Source organism: Mauremys reevesii, linkage group 16 (genome assembly GCF_016161935.1).
Source record: "Mauremys reevesii isolate NIE-2019 linkage group 16, ASM1616193v1, whole genome shotgun sequence".
NCBI lineage: Eukaryota > Metazoa > Chordata > Testudines > Geoemydidae > Mauremys > Mauremys reevesii.
Genome location: NC_052638.1, coordinates 18,792,654 through 18,813,719, shown reverse-complemented (window position 1 = coordinate 18,813,719; position 21,066 = coordinate 18,792,654). Strand labels below are relative to the sequence as shown.

The 21,066-nt window shown below is 41.8% G+C and overlaps 1 protein-coding gene across 12 annotated transcripts in view; it reads right to left on the bottom strand.

Annotated features, from left to right (window-relative positions):
* The window catches only part of ZNF423 (zinc finger protein 423), a 402,730-nt gene that overhangs the window by 105,106 nt on the left and 276,558 nt on the right, over positions 1–21,066 (bottom strand). For all 12 annotated transcript variants that reach the window (XM_039503481.1, XM_039503470.1, XM_039503477.1 and 9 more), the window contains 2 exons: positions 15,466–18,689; positions 1,837–1,921 (listed from right to left, as the gene is read on the bottom strand). In XM_039503481.1, coding sequence (XP_039359415.1) covers positions 1,837–1,921; positions 15,466–18,689 — 3,309 coding nt within the window. The remainder of the gene's footprint in view (positions 1–1,836; positions 1,922–15,465; positions 18,690–21,066) is intronic.

Here is a 21,066-nt window from a genome sequence, read left to right as displayed (position 1 = left end):
TTGTGAGCTGAACCTTGTGGTGCTCCTCCGAGTCACTCCCAGCCTGTAGGTTTTTCAAGGGAGGGACGCATGTGGCCCTTTGATATCAGATGTGATACTCAATTCGTGCCTTGGCACACTCTAGTATTTACCACAGCTTAGTCCTACAGAACTGAAATCCATTACCCATACTGGGACTATGTACCTGTAGTTTTCTACCATCTTCTGAAGTTTGCACTGTAATTTATTTACAATTCTGAGAAACTGACATTTGCAGACCTCCCAGAAAGAGGCACCACACTTTTCGCAGCTCCACATGTCCTCTACCAATGCCACAGTTTCCAACACTTCTGGTATTGGAATTCAAGCTTTACCATATATACATCAAGTTATTACTACAGAGAGCAGAAATTTGGTGTTACAATAATTAATATATGAAGTGTATATATTATATGTCTGTAAGTTAAATGAAGAAGTTACTTATTTCAAAAACAATAACAATTGTTTCATAAAACAATTCTGTCTGTAATCAAACAGTACATTGATAGCAGAATCCCATGCACTACACGGTTTTAGATCACTGATTATCAACCTCCGTTTTACATCTTAAGTTAAAAGCACATATCAGCTTTCCTAAGGAGACCTCTCTTTCAGGTTTCTTAACAAAAAGAGGGTGTGTGTGCTTTGAAATCACTGTGGTCCAATTAGCAAGGATCTCACCCTTCAAGTCTGCAAACCAGAGATTACATTAACACCTGGTACAAAAGCTAACATTCTTAGATATCTTCATCTTCTATTTGACAGACTTGAAACTCTTGCCTAGCACTACTATGGAAATTCTTGTGACTGACAGTGTATATCTTGCATTTATAAAGAGGTTTTTTTAATCTTTGTGTCAGTCTTTAATTCTCCCTTCAATATTTGGGCATAATTCACATTAATGATAATGGGAGTTACATACTTGCATTGAGGGGAGAATAGTCTCCTAAATGTAAAATTGTTCTAGGAAAACCATTACGCTTATCTAAGATAAATGCTGCACATGAACATATGGGACACACAAAGTGCACTGTGGGGTCCTTGAAGGATCTCTTACAGCATATGTCTAGAGTGACATGTATAAGAAACTCCTTTGTCATCTATGCATCAAAATAAACTGATCTCTTGGGCCATCACATATATTTATAACATCTGTATAGACAGGAAAAAATACTTCTTTGCAATTGTCAGAAAATGACCATACAGCTGCAACAGAAATACAACCCTTCAGATTACAATAACACTTAACTGCACCTTGTTATACTAGGGATCTCAGCAAGGTATTGCTTTAAAAAAAATTGAACATCTGAAAAGTTAAACCTTCTAAAGTCCAGAACTGTTTGAAAAAAAAAAAAAGAAAAGCACTGAAATAACTTTTTAAGCATTTTGTTTTGACAATGTGCCTCAGGAATTCATCACATTTAACTGGGAAAATGTGAGCCATTAAATCTATTCAATGTCATGACATACAAAATTGAAGCATAATTGCTCCTAAGTGGTTGACAACTGGCAAGTACTTTTTACATGGATAGAGGAAAATTTATGCTATAAAATGTAAGATATTGTCAAAAGTTTGATTTTAATATAAGTGAAAATGCTACAAGAGAATTCAAAAGGGTAGAAAAAGCTCAGCAGTAACACTTTTACAACCACACATTTAAAAAGCTTTGAAATGAACAATCATTACATCTAAACCATTTGCCTTGAAAGTTAAAAAAAAAACAGTGTGAATATTAACAAATGATTAGACTAGTGAATTTCAAAAAGAGTAACAAAAACAAGTAGCCCATGAGAGGCCTGGTTTAAAGAGTTTCTTACCAATCATATGGTTTGCAACATGGATTTGTATCTCTCTTTCATTCTCAAAGGTCATCTGGCACTTGATGCACTGATAGGTCTTTTTCTGTTTAATAACCAAAAAGAGATTAGAGAAAACTGTACTGTAGCATGCAGCAGAGGTGATTAAAAATATGGCCCGTTACATATGCTTAACATTTCTCCTACCTAATCCTTTTTTCCATATACCAAGGTTGCACAGTTTTTTTTAATGAAAACTTGATGTACTAATATCCTGCCTTCAGAGGACTTTAATCTCAAAGCAAAAATTTCAAATGATAGCCTAAATCAGGGTTTCAGTGCTGAGTACATGAAAAACTGAACTTGATTATGACCTAAACCCTCTATTATTGACACTTTACCCATAGCTGTACAAACTTCTGTGCAGGGAAACAAAATACTTTTAAAAGGAGATCTGTTTGCTTTCAGAAAAAGATCAACTTTAAAAAAAATTATTGTACTGAGGGCAGGGGCGGCTCTAGAAATTGGGCTGCCCCAAGCAGCGCGGAGCGCTGCGCCGCCCTTCCCCGGTCCCGCGGCGGGTCCCCTCTTCCCGCGGCTCCGGTTGAGCTCCTGCCGGCATGCCTGCGGCAGGTCCACCGGAGCCCGGGACGAGCGGACCTGCCGCAGTCATGCCTGCGGGAGCTCAACCGGAGCCGCGGGAAGACGGGACCCGCCGCAGTCATGCCTGCGGCAGGTCCGCTCGTCCCGGGCTCCGGTGGACCTGCCGCTGGCATGCCGGCGGGAGCTCAACCGGAGCCAAATGCCGCCCCCCCGGGAAACGGCCGCCCCAAGCGCCTGCTTGGCGCGCTGGTGCCTAGAGCCGCCCCTGACTGAGGGAAACACAAAGTACAATAGGCCCAAGACCAGTAGTACCTCGGGGAAAGGAAGGTGTGAATATATTTTGTACAGGTCTCCCATTAGAAATCTTGTAAATCCTACAGTAATATGAAAAATAATTTCCTTACACTGTTTGTTGTGTGTTTTCTGTGTCATAATGTCATACTAATGAGGCTTAGCTGCAGAAACCATGAGACAATGTGAAGATGCAATTACACAAAAGCCATTTATTCAAACAGGGAAAATGGGGTTTGTACTCAGATTGACAGTGGTGTGTACTCTGTCAGTGTGACAGGTAAGAATCCAAGAAATAATTTGTAGAGAATAAAATACACTCGACAATTTAGGAATTCCAAGTTAAAACAAAAAAACACCAGTGCTAAGCTTGTGCAGATTTACAGATCTCTCTACAATGTCTCCCAATGCCATTTTTAGGGGAGCTAATGAGGTCTACAAAAGATAAATTGGATTAGATATTTGTAAAATATGATGAAATATTAAAATGTGTTCATGTGTGGGTTTGAGTAAAATATACATAATACATGCACATTTGAACAAACACTGATTATCTAAAACATAAATGCATAACTGCATGCTTAATACGTATGCTTAATTACTGCAACAGAGCACACAAACGAGGTACACATTTTTCACAAACATTTGTGCACGTGCAGTTTAGAAAAACTGGGCCCCTTCTGCATAGAGTTTATTAGGAAGAAATTATTACCACAGTAATATTATGGAGTGGCTCTTTCTGCTGCTATCACACTGTGCCATGAGTACTCAGGGCCTGCCTCTCCAACTCCTACTGTGGACAGCCCCATAATGTGAGAGTCTAGTCACTTAAAAATAAATAAATAAATAAATAAATTAAAAAAAAAAGAGTGCCACGTTCTCAGCACTAGCCATTAATAGTAGAATCCCACTTTTGTAATTGATTCCCCAGCACTTTGAATTATTTACATTTGTGTATATTTTTATATCTAAATTATTTCTTGTTGCATTCCCTCCACCCCAAAGCCCAGTTGAACCCAGTTTCCAGGGCAGCAGTAATAAATCCAAGGATTCGGAGGAGTGTTGCAGGTTACTGCCTCACCCTCCCCGTACAGGAGCCAATTTCCTTGAACACTTTTCTGAGGAGAGAAAAAAATGGGTGCTACCAGTATTTTCATAACTACATTCCACCTCAGCAACAGGTTGGCGATCGAGATTAATGAACATGGCACAGTGCCATAATAACAGGTACAGCTGTCTATATGTTTGCAGTGTTGTTGTAGCCGGTTTGGTCCCAGCATATTCGAGAGACAAGGTGGCTGAGGTAATATCAATCATTGGACCAAACTTCTGTTTGATGAGAGAGAAGTTTCCGAGCTTACCCAGAGTTCTTCAGATCTTGGAAAGGAACTCAGAGCATCACAGCTAAACAAGGATACCCCACACCAGAGAAGTAGATCACATCATGGAACAAGACCATGACCCGTCAACTCAAAGTGGCACCAGACTCTAACAGAACAACAGATGCAGAACCTGCAGACATATCTCCACTGCTATGGTGATCAATATCCCCCACAACACACCTTTCAAAATCCTTGGGTCCTGCACTGCCTATCACAACATGTGGAGTACCTCATCCATTGCACTAAATGTCCAATAACAACTATGTGGGTGAAAGCAGACAACCACTATGCTTTCGAAGGAACTCGTATAGAAAAATGATAAAAGACAAAAACATCACATCACCCACAGGTGAACTCTTTTCACCAAAACTATCACGCCACATCTGACCTCTCAGTATTTGTCCTCAAAGGAAACCTGTACAACACCTTCAAAAGACAAGCCTAGGAGATTAAATTCATAACTTTCCTAGACACTAAAAATCATGGTCTTAATAAAGATACTGGATTTATGGCTTTCCACAACAACCTGTAGCCCACTAACTCCACTTTTTTGTCTTATGACTGCAGGGATGTTAACAGGACACTTTACCTTGAATGGTCCCTTAGAAAAAACGGTTACTCATCTTTCTGTAACTGTTGTTCTTCGAGATGTGTTGCTCACATCTAATCCAGTTAGGTGTGTGCGCGCGCCGCGTGCGTGGATGTTGGAAACTTCTTCCATAGCAGCTACCTGTCGGGCCGGCTGGGGAGCCCCCCTGGAGTGGTGCCGATATGGGGTTCTATATAAGACCCTGCCGGCCCGACCCCCATTCAGTTCCTTCTTGCTGGCTACTCCGACAGAGGGAAAGGAGGGTGGCAATGGAATAGATATGAGCAACACATCTCAATATGAGATCGTGACAGCCAAGGAGGAGTGGTGCGTGAGTGAAGCAAAGGTGGCACCAAGCCCCTTGGTAGACGTGGGTCATGCAGGGATCAGTGCTGGGAGGCTGATCGCGACCAGTGCCACGATAAAGAGCGGTGCCAAGCAGTAGAGTGGTGCCGCGATGAAGGGCGGTGCCGTGCTGGTGAGCGGTGCCGCGACGGCAACTGGTGCTGCAATGGAGAGCGGTGCCACTCCAGCAACCGGTGCTGTGATGGAGAGCGGTGCCACGATGGAGAGTGGTGCCGAGAAGTAGATGGGTGGCGAGACGCGGGCCGGTGCGACAGTCGATGCGGGGATCGGAGTTCCACACTGCATCAGTCCAAATGGTGCTGTGTGGTCGCTGATTGTGACCTGGATCTGGAGCGGGACCATGACCCAGCAGTCGACAGCGACCTCGAGCGGGAACAGCTCCGAGGATCGGGACTGTGAGACCAATGCCATGAGTCTAACCGGTGCCATGAGTCAGACCGGTACCTGTGGCGGTGCTGGGACTCTGAGCGGTGTGGAGATGCTGGTCTGAGGGCTGCCATTCTGAACATCGCCGGTTTACCCTTCGATGGTACCAGGACTCGGGTTGGGGCCGGTGCTGGGACCGGAGGCACCAGAGCCGTCATTTAGATGAGCCCTCTGGAGGCCTCCAAAGTATCTGGTGTGGAAGGTAATGTGATCTCTTCCACTTGCACTGTCCCTTGTGCAGGGCTGGGATGAGTAGGTCTGGGCCTGGAGGCCTTGTCCAGTTTAGAGGCCTGGTTAGAGTTTTGCTTGGTTGGGACCGGGACAACTGCTTCGGCCCTAACAGGGGGTCCTTCCAAGGCTTGCTTCTTCCCAGCAACCGGGGAATGGGAGCGGTGCCGAGGCGGGCATTTCTGGGGCCTAGGAGATCACTGGTCCCGAGATGAGCGTGGGATCTTCCGTGGTGCTGAAGACAGTACTGCAGGAGGGGCACTCCACACCGAAGCGCTTGGGCCCACATCTTGAGAGGGCCGCAAAGCAGACTCCATGAGGAGTTGCTCAAGTCGAATCTCCCTCTCTTTTCGTGTCCGGGGCTTGAACGCCTTACAGATTCTACTCTTGTCCACCTGATGGCCCTCCCACAGACACCTGAGACAGGAATCGTGGGGGTCACCCATAGGCATGGGCTTGTTGCAAGGCTTTAAGCCCTGGGACTGCCCTCAACTACTAAACTACGCTTAATACTATAGGAAACACTTAACACTAACTAATAACAATTAATCGACAATCAAGATAAGAGCAGCTAGGGATAAGTGGAGCACTTGAGACAAGAGACCACTATTCCAACAACTGTCAAGGGCGGTAAGAAGGAACTGAAGGGGGGTCGGGCCGGCAGGGTCATATATAAAACACCATATCGGCGCCACTCCAGGGGGCTCCCCAGCTGGCCCGACGGGTAGGTGCTAGGGAAAAAGTTTCCGACATCCGTGCACACGGCACGCGCACACACCTAACAGGAACAGATATGAGCAATCACTCGAAGAAGAATGTGTGTTTTACTTATGCTAAACAATCTGTTCCACCTTGTATTTAGCTATGACACTCTGAGTATCTTTCCCAGACCTGAAAAAGAGCTTTGTGTAGTTCGAAAGCTTTTCTCTTCCACCAACAGAAGTTGGTCTAATAAAAGATATTACCTCACCCATCTTGTCTCTCTGTTTATATGAATTTTATGTACACACAATGCATACTGTACATAATGTGTATGTATGTTGGTACACACACAGGGCCTTACATGTTGTAAATCATTATGGTCAGTTTAAATGTTGTAACATGAGAGAAAATATGATAATGGGATAAAACAATATGCTGTTGGGTGAAAACTGATTCAACCAGCCAACAGCACCTGTGCAGAGGGAAATGGTTTGGATTGGATATAGACCACCAGATGACTCAGAAATGTCCCCCCTCCCCTCCCAGAGTCCAGCCTCCCAGAGTCCAGCCTAAAATGTGGCTACAAATGGAAAAAAGGTTGGATTTCTGAAGCACTGCTTTCCAGGAGTCCATCCCAGTGCACAAGCATGAGTGCAAACATACACACACACTTACCTATATAAACCAGGTAGACATATATACATGCATGCGTGTACATATACACACTCACACACACAAACAGGTGTCCCTAACTCACAAGTTCACCTTGGAAAACATTGGAAAAATCAAATGGCCACATTCAAAATGTGAAATCTTCCCCTCCTCCAAAAACTTTTAAGTCTGGATCTAGGGTGCTGGTTTAGATCCATCTCTAGTTAAAATGTTTCATCAGTTAATGAACTCATTAGTTAACAGGGATACTGGTTCTACTCAACTCATTATTCAGACCGTTAGAATTACATTAACACATTGTATTTATTTATAAAGAACTTTTCTTATGAATTTTAGTGCTTGTGAAAGATGTGTATTGCCAGACTTGGGGCTGGTCCACACTAAGAAGCGGGGTCGAACTAGGGTACGCAAATTCAGCTACGTGAATAGCGTAGCTGAATTCGAAGTACCCTAGTTCGAACTACTCACCCGTCCAGACGCCGCGGAATCGAAGTCCGCGGCTCCAAGGTCGACTCCGCCACCGCCTTTTGCAGTGGTGGAGTACCGGAGTTCGAACTATCGCATCCAGATTAGACGCGATAGTTCGAACTCCGAGAAGTTGAACTCACCGCGTCGACCCGGCTCGTAAGTGTAGACTAGCCCTTGGAGACTGGAGTTTTGTTTATCCTAACCCAGGCAGTGAGTGCAAACTTCCCCATATCACCCAGTCAACATACAAAAATCCCAACTTGGACAGGCTGCCTCTTGGAGTGAGAGGGTACATTTCAATCTCCATCTCAGCTCTATCACTAAGAAAAAGCCTATGCTTGAGGGGCTAATGGGCTGCATGTAGCACACCTCTGAATGAGATGAGTTGACTTTCAAGAGCAGGCTTAAATTCCTCATGGGGTCAAGAGACTTAATTCCTCTTCTGCCTTGGAATAACAGAATGATAAGTAATAAAAACAACAACATAAGACTTTTTGGGTGATGGGGTCATGTTTTATTTCCCCACAAATGGCTATTGTTCCCATGGGTTTTCCAGATTTCCCTCCTTTAAACCTGGAAGTAAAATTCTATTCTACATAGGAAGTGAAAACATTCCTCTATTCAGGTAGCTTTACAAGGGAAGAGAGAAAGAAAAAAAATAGGGAAGGAACTACACCCCAGAAGAGTGAGTAGGGAAGAGAGAGAACTGAGTGATGAAGCAGAAAACAGGATCTGTTCACCCCATTTTTCATGTCCCCTTAACTCGTTCCCTTAACATGTTTACTTTAGGTGGGTCATATACAGCAATGCAAATTAAGATGGCTATTGAACTGAAGTCTTCAGTGTTTGCTACTGTCAATGTTAAACAACTATTGTTCCTTATAGCTATAGCAATACAGTTATGAGATGTGTGCCATAAAGAAGAAATAGCTACATTTTTGAGCGTGGGAAGTTAATTTCTCCAGTATTAAAAATATGCATTCAGACATCATCTGTCTCAAAACTAAATCAACCAGGCATGCCCCTCTGGGTGGAAACATTAGCCATGCTTGTTTTTCCTGCAAATGTGTAAGAAGAGCCTATCAATGATTATTCACAAATGAAGACACTTCCTAGAAAAACAGAGACTTGATATACAGTGTTTGTAATGAAAAATGAAAGGATTAATTCTAACGCGACCAAGACAGAACAAAAGGGCTCAAAAAAGGGAAAGCAGCAAGAGTCGTCAGGATGGGCTGTACTATAGCAGAGCCTACAATAACGTTTCCTTCTGTTGAATATGGGTAAGAAATTCCTAAAAGAGGAAACTTATTTGTCTCTGAAATAATTCAAGAACTACGAGAATCATAAATACTGCTGAAAGTGGTGATGTTACAAAGTGGCAAGATTCCACGACTACAGCTCATTTTATGTATCCCTCTTGGTGATATTCAGAATGAAATATGCTTGATATGCCTTGAAAACTATTAATGCAGGCCTCAGATGCAGACATTTCCTGAACAGAATGCAGAAACTTCTATCATTTATGATTTTGACACAACTAAAAATAACTTTGTAGGATGCCATGTTTAGATGCCACTGAGACTGGTGCCTTAGAAACACCTGAGAGAGACAGAAAGAGAGGATTACATAGATAGTACTTCTTTATATATATTTCAGATACCAAGGGTAGTTGATAAACAAGCAGAGAATGCAGCATTAGACTGCATGTTGTATGTATTTTCTCTAATTTATTTTGATTGGTAGAAAATACCTGTCACCTAACTCTTCCAGGTTCTTGATCCTCATCCAGCTGCCTCCAACCAACTTTGAAAAAAAAATCAGTAGAAACATCCACACTGAACACAACAAAAGCAATACTCACCTACCCTTTCAGAAAGGGAAAGTGTGCCAACCGTAACTATAAACATATATGTATAGAAACAGTATAAACGGATTCTCTCTTTCCTGCTGTATCTTTTCTCTCTCCCCTCTCTTTTCATCCATCAGCTGGTAATACCTTTTTTTTTTCAACTATCCCTATATTCATTTGCCCTTGGGGTTTCTACTACACTTTTAAGTTTTTCCAAGGTCTCTCCCAAAAGCTTCCACTCTGACTTGCTTGATTTAAACATAACTGGCAGTATGATTTTTTTTTTTGGCACTCAGAGTACCTTATATATCTGTACATTTTCCTTTCCACCTTTGTACTAAGGACATCAATACATTCGGCTGCTTACCGAAATGTGTGCTCCTGTTGTTTTTAATCTAATCTCAGTGTAGTTTCTCTCTGATTATATATTTTTCTAACCCTCAACTGTTCGTTTCTGTGTTAAAAAGAAAAATCAATAGAGTGTTTAAAAAAAGAAATGTAGAAGTGATCAAGAATTATAGAGTAATAATTCTTGTCTGGACAGCTGCTGTATACTCAGCTTGTATTGCATACTCACAATAGTCTGAATAAAAAAATGCATTTTACCTGTTGTACAGCATGCCAATAAGAGACTGGAGAAGAGAGATTTTCTTCAATCCACTCAGCTTAGCTACCTTAGAACATAACAACGGCCAAACTGAGTCAGAGTCATGATCCATCTAGCCCAGTATCCTATCTTCTGACACTGAACAATGCTGGATAGTTCAGAGGGAATTAACAGAACAGGGCCATTTACTGAATTATCTGCTGTTAGCCAGCCACAGTTTCTGGTAGTCAGACATTTAAGGACACTCAGAACATGGCATTGAGTCCCTGACCATTCTGGCTAATAGCCATTGATGAACCTATCCTCCAGGAACTTATCTAATTTTTTTGAACCCAGTTATACTTTTTGATTTCACAACATCCCATGGCAATGAACTACACAGGTTGACTGTGTGTTGTGTGAAGAAATACTTCCTTGGTTTTGTTTTAAACCTACTGCCAGGGTTCTTGAGTTATGTTAACAGGTATATACACTTACTTTATTCATTTTCTCCACACCACTCATGGTTTTATAGACATCTTTAATAACCCCACCTCAGTCGTCTCTTTTCTAAGATGAATGGTCCCAGTCTTTTTTAATCTCTCCTCAGATGGAAGCTGTACCATACCCCTAATAATTTCTGTTGCACTTGTCTGTACTTTTTCCAATTTTAATACATCTTTTTTGGGATGGGACAACCAGAACTGCATGCAGTATTCAAGGTGTGGACATACCATGGATTCATATAGTCGCATTATGACATTTTCTGTCTTCTTATCTATCCCCCTTTCCTAGCGGTTCCTGATATTCTGTTAGCTTTCTTGACTGCCACTGCACATCGAGCAGATGTTTTCAGAGAGCTATCCATTATGACTCCAATATCTCTTTCTTGAGGGGTAACAGCTAATATAGATACATCATTTTCTATGAACAGTTGGGACTATGGTTTCCAGTGTACATTACTTTGCACTTATCAACACTGAATTTCATCTGCCATTTTGTCACCTAGTCACCCACCTTCGTAACTCTTCTCAGTCAGCCTTGAACTTAACTATCTTGAGCAATTTTGTATCATCTGCAAACGTTGCCACCTCTCTGTTTACTCCCTTTTCCAGATCATTTATGAATATGTTGAACAGCACAGGTCCCAGTACAGATCCTTGGGGGACCCCACTATTTACCTCTCTCCACTGTGAAAACTAACCATTATTCCTATCCTTTCTTTCCCATCTTGCCACCAGTTACTGAACCACAAGAGGACCCTCCCTCTCATCCCATGATTGCTTAGTTTGGTTAAGAGCCTTTGGTGAGGGACCAAAAGGCTTTCTGATAATCCAAGTATTGGGGGTAGCCGTGTTACTCTGTATCCACAAAAACAACGAGGAGTCCGGTGGCACTCTGAAGACTAACAAATTTATTTGGGCATAAGCTTTCGTGGGTAAAAAAAACCCACTTCTTCAGATACATGGAGTGAAAATTACAAATGCAGATGTAAATATACTGATACATGAAGAGAAGGGAGTTACCTTACAAGTGGAGAACCAGTGTTGACAGGGACAATTCAATCAGGGTAGATGTAGTCCACTCAGAATAACTGATGAGGAGGTGTCAATACCAAGAGAAGGAAAATTGCTTTTGCTTTGAGCCAGCCACTCCCAGTCCCTATTCAAGCCCAAATTAATGGTGTTAAATTTGCAAATGAATTGTAGCTCTGCAGTTTTGCTTTGAAATCTAGTATCAGAGGGGTAGCCGTGTTAGTCTGGATCTATATAAGCAGCAAAGAGTCCTGTGGCACCTTATAGACTAACAGACGTACTGGAGCATGAGCTTTCGTGGGTGAATACCCACTTCATCGGATGCATGTAGTGGAAATTCCGATGAAGTGGGTATTCACCCACGAAAGGTCATGCTCCAGTACATCTGTTAGTCTGTAAGGTGCCACAGGACTCTTTGCCTCTTTGAAGTCTGTTTTTGAAGTTTTTTTGTTGAAGTATGGCTACTTTTAAATCTGTTATAGAATATCCAGGGAGTTGAAGTGTTCTCCTACTGGCTTTTCTATGTTACCATTCCTGATGTCCGATTTGTGTCCATGTAGTAGGTGACTTCTGAGTACCCATCTCGCAATTTTCCCTCTCTTGGTATTGACATCTCCTCATCAATTATTGGGAGTGGACCACATCCACCCTGATTGAATTGGCCCTGTCAACACTGGTTCTCCATTTGGAAGGTAACTCCCTTCTCTTCATGTGTCAGTATATTTATGCCTGCATCTGTAATTTTCACTCCATGCATCTGATGAAGTGGGTTTTTTACCCACGAAAGCTTATGCCCAAATAAATCTGTTAGTCTTTAAGGTGCCACCGGACTCCTCGTAGTTTTTCTTATAATCCAAGTATACAATATTGATTGGAACACCCTTCTCCATGTGTTTCTTGGCCACTTCAAAGAATTCTAATAGATTGGTGAGGCATGATTTCGCTTTACAAATGCCAGGTTGACTCTTGCCCAACAAATCGTGTTCATCTGTGTGTCTGATAATTCTATTCTTTACTATAGTTTCAACCAATTTGCCTGGTTTTGAAATTAGACTTACTGGCCTGCAATTGCCAGGATTGCCTCTGAAGCCAGATGACAGCTATCCACCAGTCATCTGGTACAGAGGCTGATTGAAGCAATAGGTAATGTAACAGCTACTACTTCTGCAATTTCATATTTGAGTTCCTTCAGAACTCTTGGGTGAATATCATCTGCTCCTGGTGACTTATTACTGTTTATCAATTTGGTTCAAAACCTCTTCTACTGACACTTCAATGTGGGACAGTTCCTCAGGATTTGTCACCTAAAAAAAGTGGCTCAGGTGTGGGAATCTCCCTCACATCCTCTGCAGTGAAGACCGATGCAAAGAATTAATTTAGCTTCTCCACACCAGCTTTGTCTTCCTTGAGTGCTTCTATTGCACCTCGATTGTCTAGTGGCCCCACTGTTTGTTTACGACAAGCAAAGTTAAACAAACTTCTATTCTTAAAATACTATAGAAAGTTATTATTTTCCAAAAAGAGCATAATTCTTTAAAGATCCTTATGCTATAAAAACATTTTAACAGGCCCAAACTACATGTTTAATCCCCAGAATGAAGCACTGACAGTTACGTAGCCTGCTGATATCACTGTTCAGGTATAGTATCTATCAGTAAAGGTAAAATCATGAATTATTCCAAGAAACTGGGGTATACACCATACAGTTTCAGGCATTAGCATATGTGCAGGCTGCAGGCCATAGGCACCTGTTTAAGGTGCTATTTGGTGTAGGCACAAATGCTGATTTTTCATTATCTTCTACAAAGGAACTAAAATCTGCCCTCGCGGGATGAAATTCAAAGCATTTACCTTGTTGAAGAACTTAAACTCTCCCCTGAGAGAACAGGTATGGAAGCTCTCACTGAAAAGAGAGAGTTAAAGCAAGAAATTAGAGTAGAAGACGGCAATGTATTCCACTCCTGACAGATGAGGGGAAGAGCATGTAATATTTTAGGCCGTGTGCACAGCCATGTGAAAAAGGAATTAGTCCCACAGAAAAGAATAGGCCTGTTTCAGAGAATTTAGAAGGAAATAAAGAACTGAGAAGCAGAAAGAAGACAGTGACCTACTCAGAGACTCAGCTGAACTCTCAAGAGACATCGCACTGAAGGAAGGGATATTTCCATTCCTTATTTTATTCCTCTGCAGAATTAGATGTATATCACAGCTGGAGGCAGGTCTAGTCACATATTCACTTGACCCAGTGGGAACAATATCCATTTGTACTAAAGAAGCAGGTAAAACAATAACAAATTTTCATTGAGATTGAACCTGGGATGCTGACACAATCTACGAATCACTGACAGGATGCACTATGAACAGCTCTATCTAAGCCCATTCTGCCTGCACTGTCAGGACTTACTCAAGGTCTCCTTGCACTTACTGAACTGCTTGCTCAGTGTACTCTAACAGCACCTTCAAGTCTGTTATTGCCCACTGCATCAAGAATTATTTGGGGATGCTTTAATTAGCAGACTAACATCAGGTGGAGTCTATGGCTGGGGTTTTTCAGTAAGAGCAGGGTGCCCAGCTCCCTTAGTAAATGCTTTTGAAAATCTCACCCAATTATCTTTAATTCAAAATGTCAGAGTGGTGTGACTAGTATTCCTGTCACTGCTATTGGTCTGCTGAGAAGATTTCCCAAATTCACTTCTCATTCCATTTATTCTTCACAGTGTAAGAAGTAACCTGGCCCAACCATGAACTAAAATTTCAACAAATAATTTTAAGACACCATAAACAGCAGACAAGATAGATTTCATGAGCAGGTTTCTAAAGGCTTGCTTACATACTAAATTAGCCAAAAATCTTAAAAGTAAAGCTGTAAGACAGCAGATGAGTTAGTTTTCACAGACTTTTTCTCTCAAGATTCTCACCTGTACACTCTACAAGAATTTTCACATCACATATGAAAACTACTTTCATTAAGGGAAGGAAACAAACCAGTTCCAGATTTCACAAGTTACATACTGCTGTGCAATATCCTCTGGTGATTAAACAGCTGCTAATAATTATTTGAGTATCAATGTGGCCAGTATGGCATCTGAGCCATAATGATATTGTTTATATTTCTTTTTTGAATTTTTGTAAGGACGTATCTTTCTTACCCATAGATTTTTGCAGCTCTCTCTCTCTCTCTCTCTCTCTCTCTCACACACACACACACACACACACACACAGTGAGGAAAGCCCCTCCCCTCCCCCCAGGAAAGCAGGGCTCATATCCATCTCTCAAGGTCATATAGCAAGACAACTAACCTCTTTGAAGCAGTGACTCAAATTTTTTGCATGGCGATGGAAAGTTTTGAGGGGCTTTCATTAAATCTTTCATTCCAACTTCCTCCTCCTCCTATTTGGTGCCTGGTCACATGTTCACCAAACACCACAAATAAAGTAGACACCTCTGCCAAGAGGCTATATAAAGAAAACAAGCCTCTTGCAAACCTACCATCCATTCTAATTAGCTCATTCCTGGGATGTGGTCAAGTAAACTACTTAGAATTCCTTTCTCCTGGATATTGAAAATATATTTTCCCATGAAAGTCTCACCAGTTTCTGCAGATTTGCAAACTCAAGAAATACCCATACTTATGCACAAACCCTGACTTCTGAATGAAATGTTGATATAGCTCAACTTTCTGCTGAAAACTTCAAGGTAGGCTCGCAGTATGAACCCTGATACCCTGCCATACATAACTAAGAAGTCTACAAAACAGTGTGACACCTATTTTCTGCCTGTGCAATGCTATGCTTTGTTTATAGCACAGGTCATTCTCAAAAGGTATTTTTTTTACTATTAATTTTATAAAATTTGAATTTTTAATCCTATTAAATGCTTTGTATAGTTACTCTAGTAGTCTACATTGTGTGCAAGAAGAGATGCTACAGTTCAGCAGTACTGTACTTACTCTGGGAACAGGGGATGTCTGGGTACCCTTCCTTTGGCCACTAGTCTCAGGTGTCAGGTCTCGATGATCTAACTGAATGTGGTTCTCTAGGTCTTCAGCACTTTCAAATTTGACACTACACTCTGGGCACCTCAGACTGCCACACGGTCTCTCATTCACTTCCTGGGGGGTCAAGCCTGAAGACTGTCCATTGGTGCCCCTGGTCATGCATCCAGCACACAGGCCATATGGCAGGCCATTAACATCCAGTTTCACCAAGTCCTGCTTGTTCCGGAACTCTTTCAAGCACAAAGCACACTTGTAGAGTTTCTGCAAAGCCTGACCATTGGGAGAAGAGGCTGCAGAGTTTCCTGCCAATTTCTGCATATGGAACGTTCCATGAATTTTCAGCTCAAGGGTAGAGGTGACTGTCTGCATACAGACAACACAGCGAAACCCGGTGAGGGAATTTCTGAGATCCGGATGCATCTGGCAGTGCTCAATAAATTCCTCCTCACTTTGCAGTGGCATTTTGCAGATCCTGCACGTTCCCGTATCCAAACTCTTGCTATGAGTGACTTTGTGCTCTGTCAGGGTCAGAAGGGATGGGAAGCGCTCCCCACAAATGGGGCACATGTAGTGCTTAGCTGGACCTCGATGAGTCTGCATATGCTCTCTGAGGCCGTTTTCTGAGAAAAAGGTCCTTGAGCAGATGTTACACTTGTGGCTACCTTTGATGAATTCTGCTTTCTTCCTAGAACAATCGTCCTCCCCAGGTCTGATGTTATGATCTCTCAAACGATGGTTTTGCAAAAGGACTTCCATGGTATAGGCAGCCCCACAAATATCACAACCATACATTGGCTCAGAAGCATCTACATCATCCTCACTAGCCTCATGACTGTTTGAAGTATCCGGATTCTTCATCAACATGTTCTGGAGATCTGCGGCTTCTGTCTTCTTATTCGTTGGGGTCATGCCATTAGCTGTACCATTCTCAGCCCCAGCATCAAAGACACAATGTTTCTCCCGCAAATGTTTTTCAAGCAAGATGATAGCATGGAAAGCTTTGCTGCAGAACTTACAGTTGTATTTTTTACTGTGGGTTGTGATGTGGCACTGCAGTTCTACTTCAGTGCTGAAGGTCTCGCCGCAGAAGATGCATTTATGTGATTTTGTTGGATTGCCCAAATGGCTATGCTTTACATGGATCTGAAGGTCCACCTCCTTTCTAAAATCCCAATTACAGGCTGTACAACGATACATCTTCTTTTCATTGCTATGCTTAACTGCCAGATGCACTTGGATAGATACCTTGGAATCAAAAACCTCTTGGCAAAGGGTGCAGTGATACAACACAAAAGTATGCATGTCCAGCAAATGCTTCTGCAAGTCATCCACTGAAGAAAACTGTTTGTCACAGCTCTCACATACATAATGGGTAGACGTTGTCATGTAGTGTACTGTGAGGTGCTGCAGGAGAGATTCCTGAGAATCAAAGTCTTCTTTACACTGAGGGCAAGACTGTTTCCTTAAAAGCAACTCCAAATGCAACTTTAAATGAGTTTGAAAACTTTCAAAATTAGAGAACTTTAGATCACACTGATTACATGGGTATTCACCATTAGAAACTGAGTTTAAGCTAGCAGAAAGCCGCTGCCTTTTAGGGGAAGAGACTTCAACATCAGAAGAAACTGGACTCTGCTCTGCTTTTGACTTCTTATTGTGTGCTAGAGGAATGTTCTTGTGGTTTTCTTTAATGTGCTTTGTAAGCTTCAGGATGGAGCCAAAAATGGGGGAGTTTGTGCAATAAGGGCAAGAATAAACTTCCATAAAAGACTGTGTTGGCTGAACGACAGGGGAATCCAATTTTGAGTTTCCTACGTTGCAGTGAGTTTGCTGAATATGCTCAGTCAAGGATGCTTCCGTCAGAAAGCCCATGGAGCACTGGTTACAGAAGAAGGCATTGTTCCCATCTTGAGGGGTAGCACTTGGTCCACAGTGAGTGATGCGGATGTGCTCCTGTAGGCTATTGATATCTGCAAACATCTCAGGGCAATAGTTACAGTGGAAGGCAGAAATGTTGTTAAACTGCATCATGGGATATGCATGGTTTTTGTGCACCTTTCGGACATGTTCGTTCAAGTTGTACAGCGTAGGCATGGAATCAAGGCAGATCTGGCATGTGTGGCTTTGTTGAGGTTTGTCTGCATGAATGGTCTTCAAATGGATCTCCAGGACAGCAAGGCTGTTGAAGTCACGCTTGGAGCAGTAAGGGCAGCTGTAGGTGACTTTAGACCAATTCTGGCCTTCCTCTCTTTCCGCTGATCTGATCTTCTTTTGTCCTCTCAATGGTTTTAAAGTAGAGTCCGGAGTGGAGCCTCGTTCCACTGATGCGCTTGAATCAGGTGTTGCACTGCTCATTGATGCCACACTCCCCAAGACTGGGTCAGGGCTGACACTATGATTGCTGGAATCAGGTTGTCTGTGGCTATCCAAGTGGCAATAGACTTCCTCTACTGAAGAAAACTGCTCGGGGCACATAGGGCACTTGTGTTTTTTGTTGGCATGGGCTTGATGAATGTGGGAAAGCAGTGAGTTTTCATCTGCAAATACTTCAGGACAATGAATACACTGCAAATCTGCCTTCTCGGAAAGCTGTGGGTGGCGTGTCATTACGTGCTTCTCCAAATCTTCTGTCTGACTGAATGTCTCTTCACAGTAATCACACATAAAATCATCCTTCTTCACCTCTTTCTCAGTCTTTGCCATATGTTCCTTGTTCTTTTTATGAGCCTGCATGTGACTCTGCAATGAGCTGGTGGAGGAAAACCCACGCTTACAGACAGTACACTTGAATGGCTTGCTCGAACTGTGGGTTTTCAGGTGAATTTTGAGGTGGTCGCTGCGAGAGAATGCTGCCTCACATTCATGGCAATGGTACTTTTTATCCCCCGTGTGAAGCTTTATATGGCGATCCCTACTTCTCTTATGCTTAAAAAGCCGGCTACAGTAGGTACATTTGAAAGGTAGTTTGTCACTGTGGATCTGCTCGTGCCTTTTAAGGTAGCTCAGGCGAATGAAGGACTTATCACAAAACTGACAGGGATATGGCAGGCCAGTCCCCCCTTCCTCCTCCCCGATGCCGAGATCACACCCATCTCCTATCATCTGAGTGGGTGATGCAACATCTTTGCTGGAGGGAGATGAAGCCACCCAGGAGAGTTGTGGGTCGTCATCACCATCTGTAATGGGAAAGCAGAAAGGAGATTAAAAACAATTCCCAGTGCATCTGTGAAATAAGGACAAAGCCTCTCAACAACACTATGGGCTTCTGCTACTACAGTAAAAAAAAAATCAGCCGCCGAACAAAAAAAAAAAAAAGACATAAATGTCTCTTGAATTTCAAAGATGTTTGAGAAAGAGGAAAAGAAGCACATATTGTTATGTAATTTATGAATATGCAAACATATAGCATTAATATAAAGCCTTTTTCTTTAGCAGACTTAACTACTCACTGTACTGTAAAACAATAAACAATGAGTAGAGAAAATAAAATGCATTGTAAAGCAAAGCAATACAAACATGTCTAAGAGCTTCAGTATTAAGTGGTCACCTGTGATTTTGTGGGATTTTTTTTAAATGATGCATCAGAATGATTTTAAGTAACGTCTCCTTTTAATAACATCTTTTCAGCTCTGACTTGAAATTGAAACAGATGTAAAAGGCTGCACAAAAGCAGTTACATGTAGAAAAACAGAATTCAACATCCATGTGAAATAGAAACAACAGATTTGAGAATACTCAGTTGAATCTGTCAAGAAATTTTGATTGTTACCATATTCATTGGCTTAGAAAGGTAATGTCTTCTGATTGCAATAAAAAGACTTGCAATACTTGCAAAGACTAATAATAATCTTTGGAGATTTCAAGTGTGTCATCACCAGAAAACCAACTTCAGGAACAAAACAACAGCACAGCCAAGCCTGTAATGACAGAGTGCTCCCACTTCCATGGCTCAAAGATGAGGCTTTAGAAAATATTTCATAAATCAGTATTTCCATAAAGAAACACAATGACTAGAAGAATGGTTGTTTTAAGAAAAGACATAAAAAGTTAGCATCTTTCATAATTTGAATTATTCATCAGAAAGAGAACAAAATGAGTGCAAATGTAATCATTCCACAGAGAATGCTGAAGATGACAAGTTAAGTGAAGATGCCACTAGTCTGATATAAAACTGAACCCTGAATGAAGATCAGTGTAAAACTTGTGAGAGTAGAGGAGGGGTAGGTAAAGCACTGAAATGCAAAAAGGAACCATTTCTCCAAACACAAACATTTACCCTCTAAAACGTTTAATGATTCTACTTCAGCTATTATTACAACTGAACAAAAAAAACCCTGCAACTATGCATGTAGGCTGCCACCCATACACTTGTCTGCCAACTAAACAGCTTCACCAAATTAAAGCACATGTACAGTAGAGTAGTTCTCAAAAGAAAAACTCAGTTAATGAGGATATCGTCAATACAAGAACCTATGCCTTATATCATTGTATTCTTTGTCAAATATGTCTGCCTTTACATCCCAGGAAAACAGGGATTTTCATTACTTTATATAAAAATAATCATGCACAAGACAACTTATCTAGCAAAAATGTGCTGCATTTTTCCTAGCACTATACTGTGTGGGAGGATGGCCTTCTCTCCTTATGCAGTACAACTACAATGTCCTCATCTTGACTTAACCAAACCTGCTACTCCAGAATGACTGATGACATGAAAACAATATTTTATTCTCATTACAGAAACGTACTATAATTCTCAACAAGCGACCTACGCTTATAGAACGTTCAATGTTCTTATGTTAAACAAAAACTTAAGAGCCCGGCTGAGCCTGAACATTACAAAGTTTCATCCACTGATTTTTACAGAGACCTGTTTTTTAATATTTCTATTCTCATCCTGTAACCAACACCTAATATCTTTTTGTATCAGCAATCATATAATATGCTCCATATTTAAATCTACTCTATTGTACATTACTACATGCCATACTGAACACCCAGGTTCGCTCCTCATTCTGAGCAGCCTCTCTCTTTCTCTCTGAAGTCAGCCCCATTCACAGGGGTTCTCTCTCCAAGCAAAGGAGGAGCAGCCTCCCTAAGGGCTTGCATTAATGGGCCCTTCTGACTGGAAGGATTCAGCTGGCTGCCAGCTTCTTGGATTAGATTCAGTGGGGAGGTACCGGTAGATCACTGCTCACTAATTCCCAGCTCACGCCAGCTGGGCTCCTCAAGGGGAATGAAGACAAAAGGGAGAGAGGGGGATTCTAGGGCCTGAACTAGGGCAGCACATGGTGAATTTGCTACTCCTACAGTTTTTCTACTGGAAAAAAAACAACACAATATTCCTACTCTGTAAATTAACTGGCTGTGGCCTAAACTGTAACAAGTTGCCATTAAATAAAAATTATTGTAAAAATAGGCATTTAAAATGTCATACTTTATTATTACAGAGAAAGACTGTAAATATTTTGCTGCATATTGGTATACAGGCATAAATGATTGAAGAGAGAAAGCATGGAAAAAAATCAGATAGGCTTAAACCACTTTGATGAA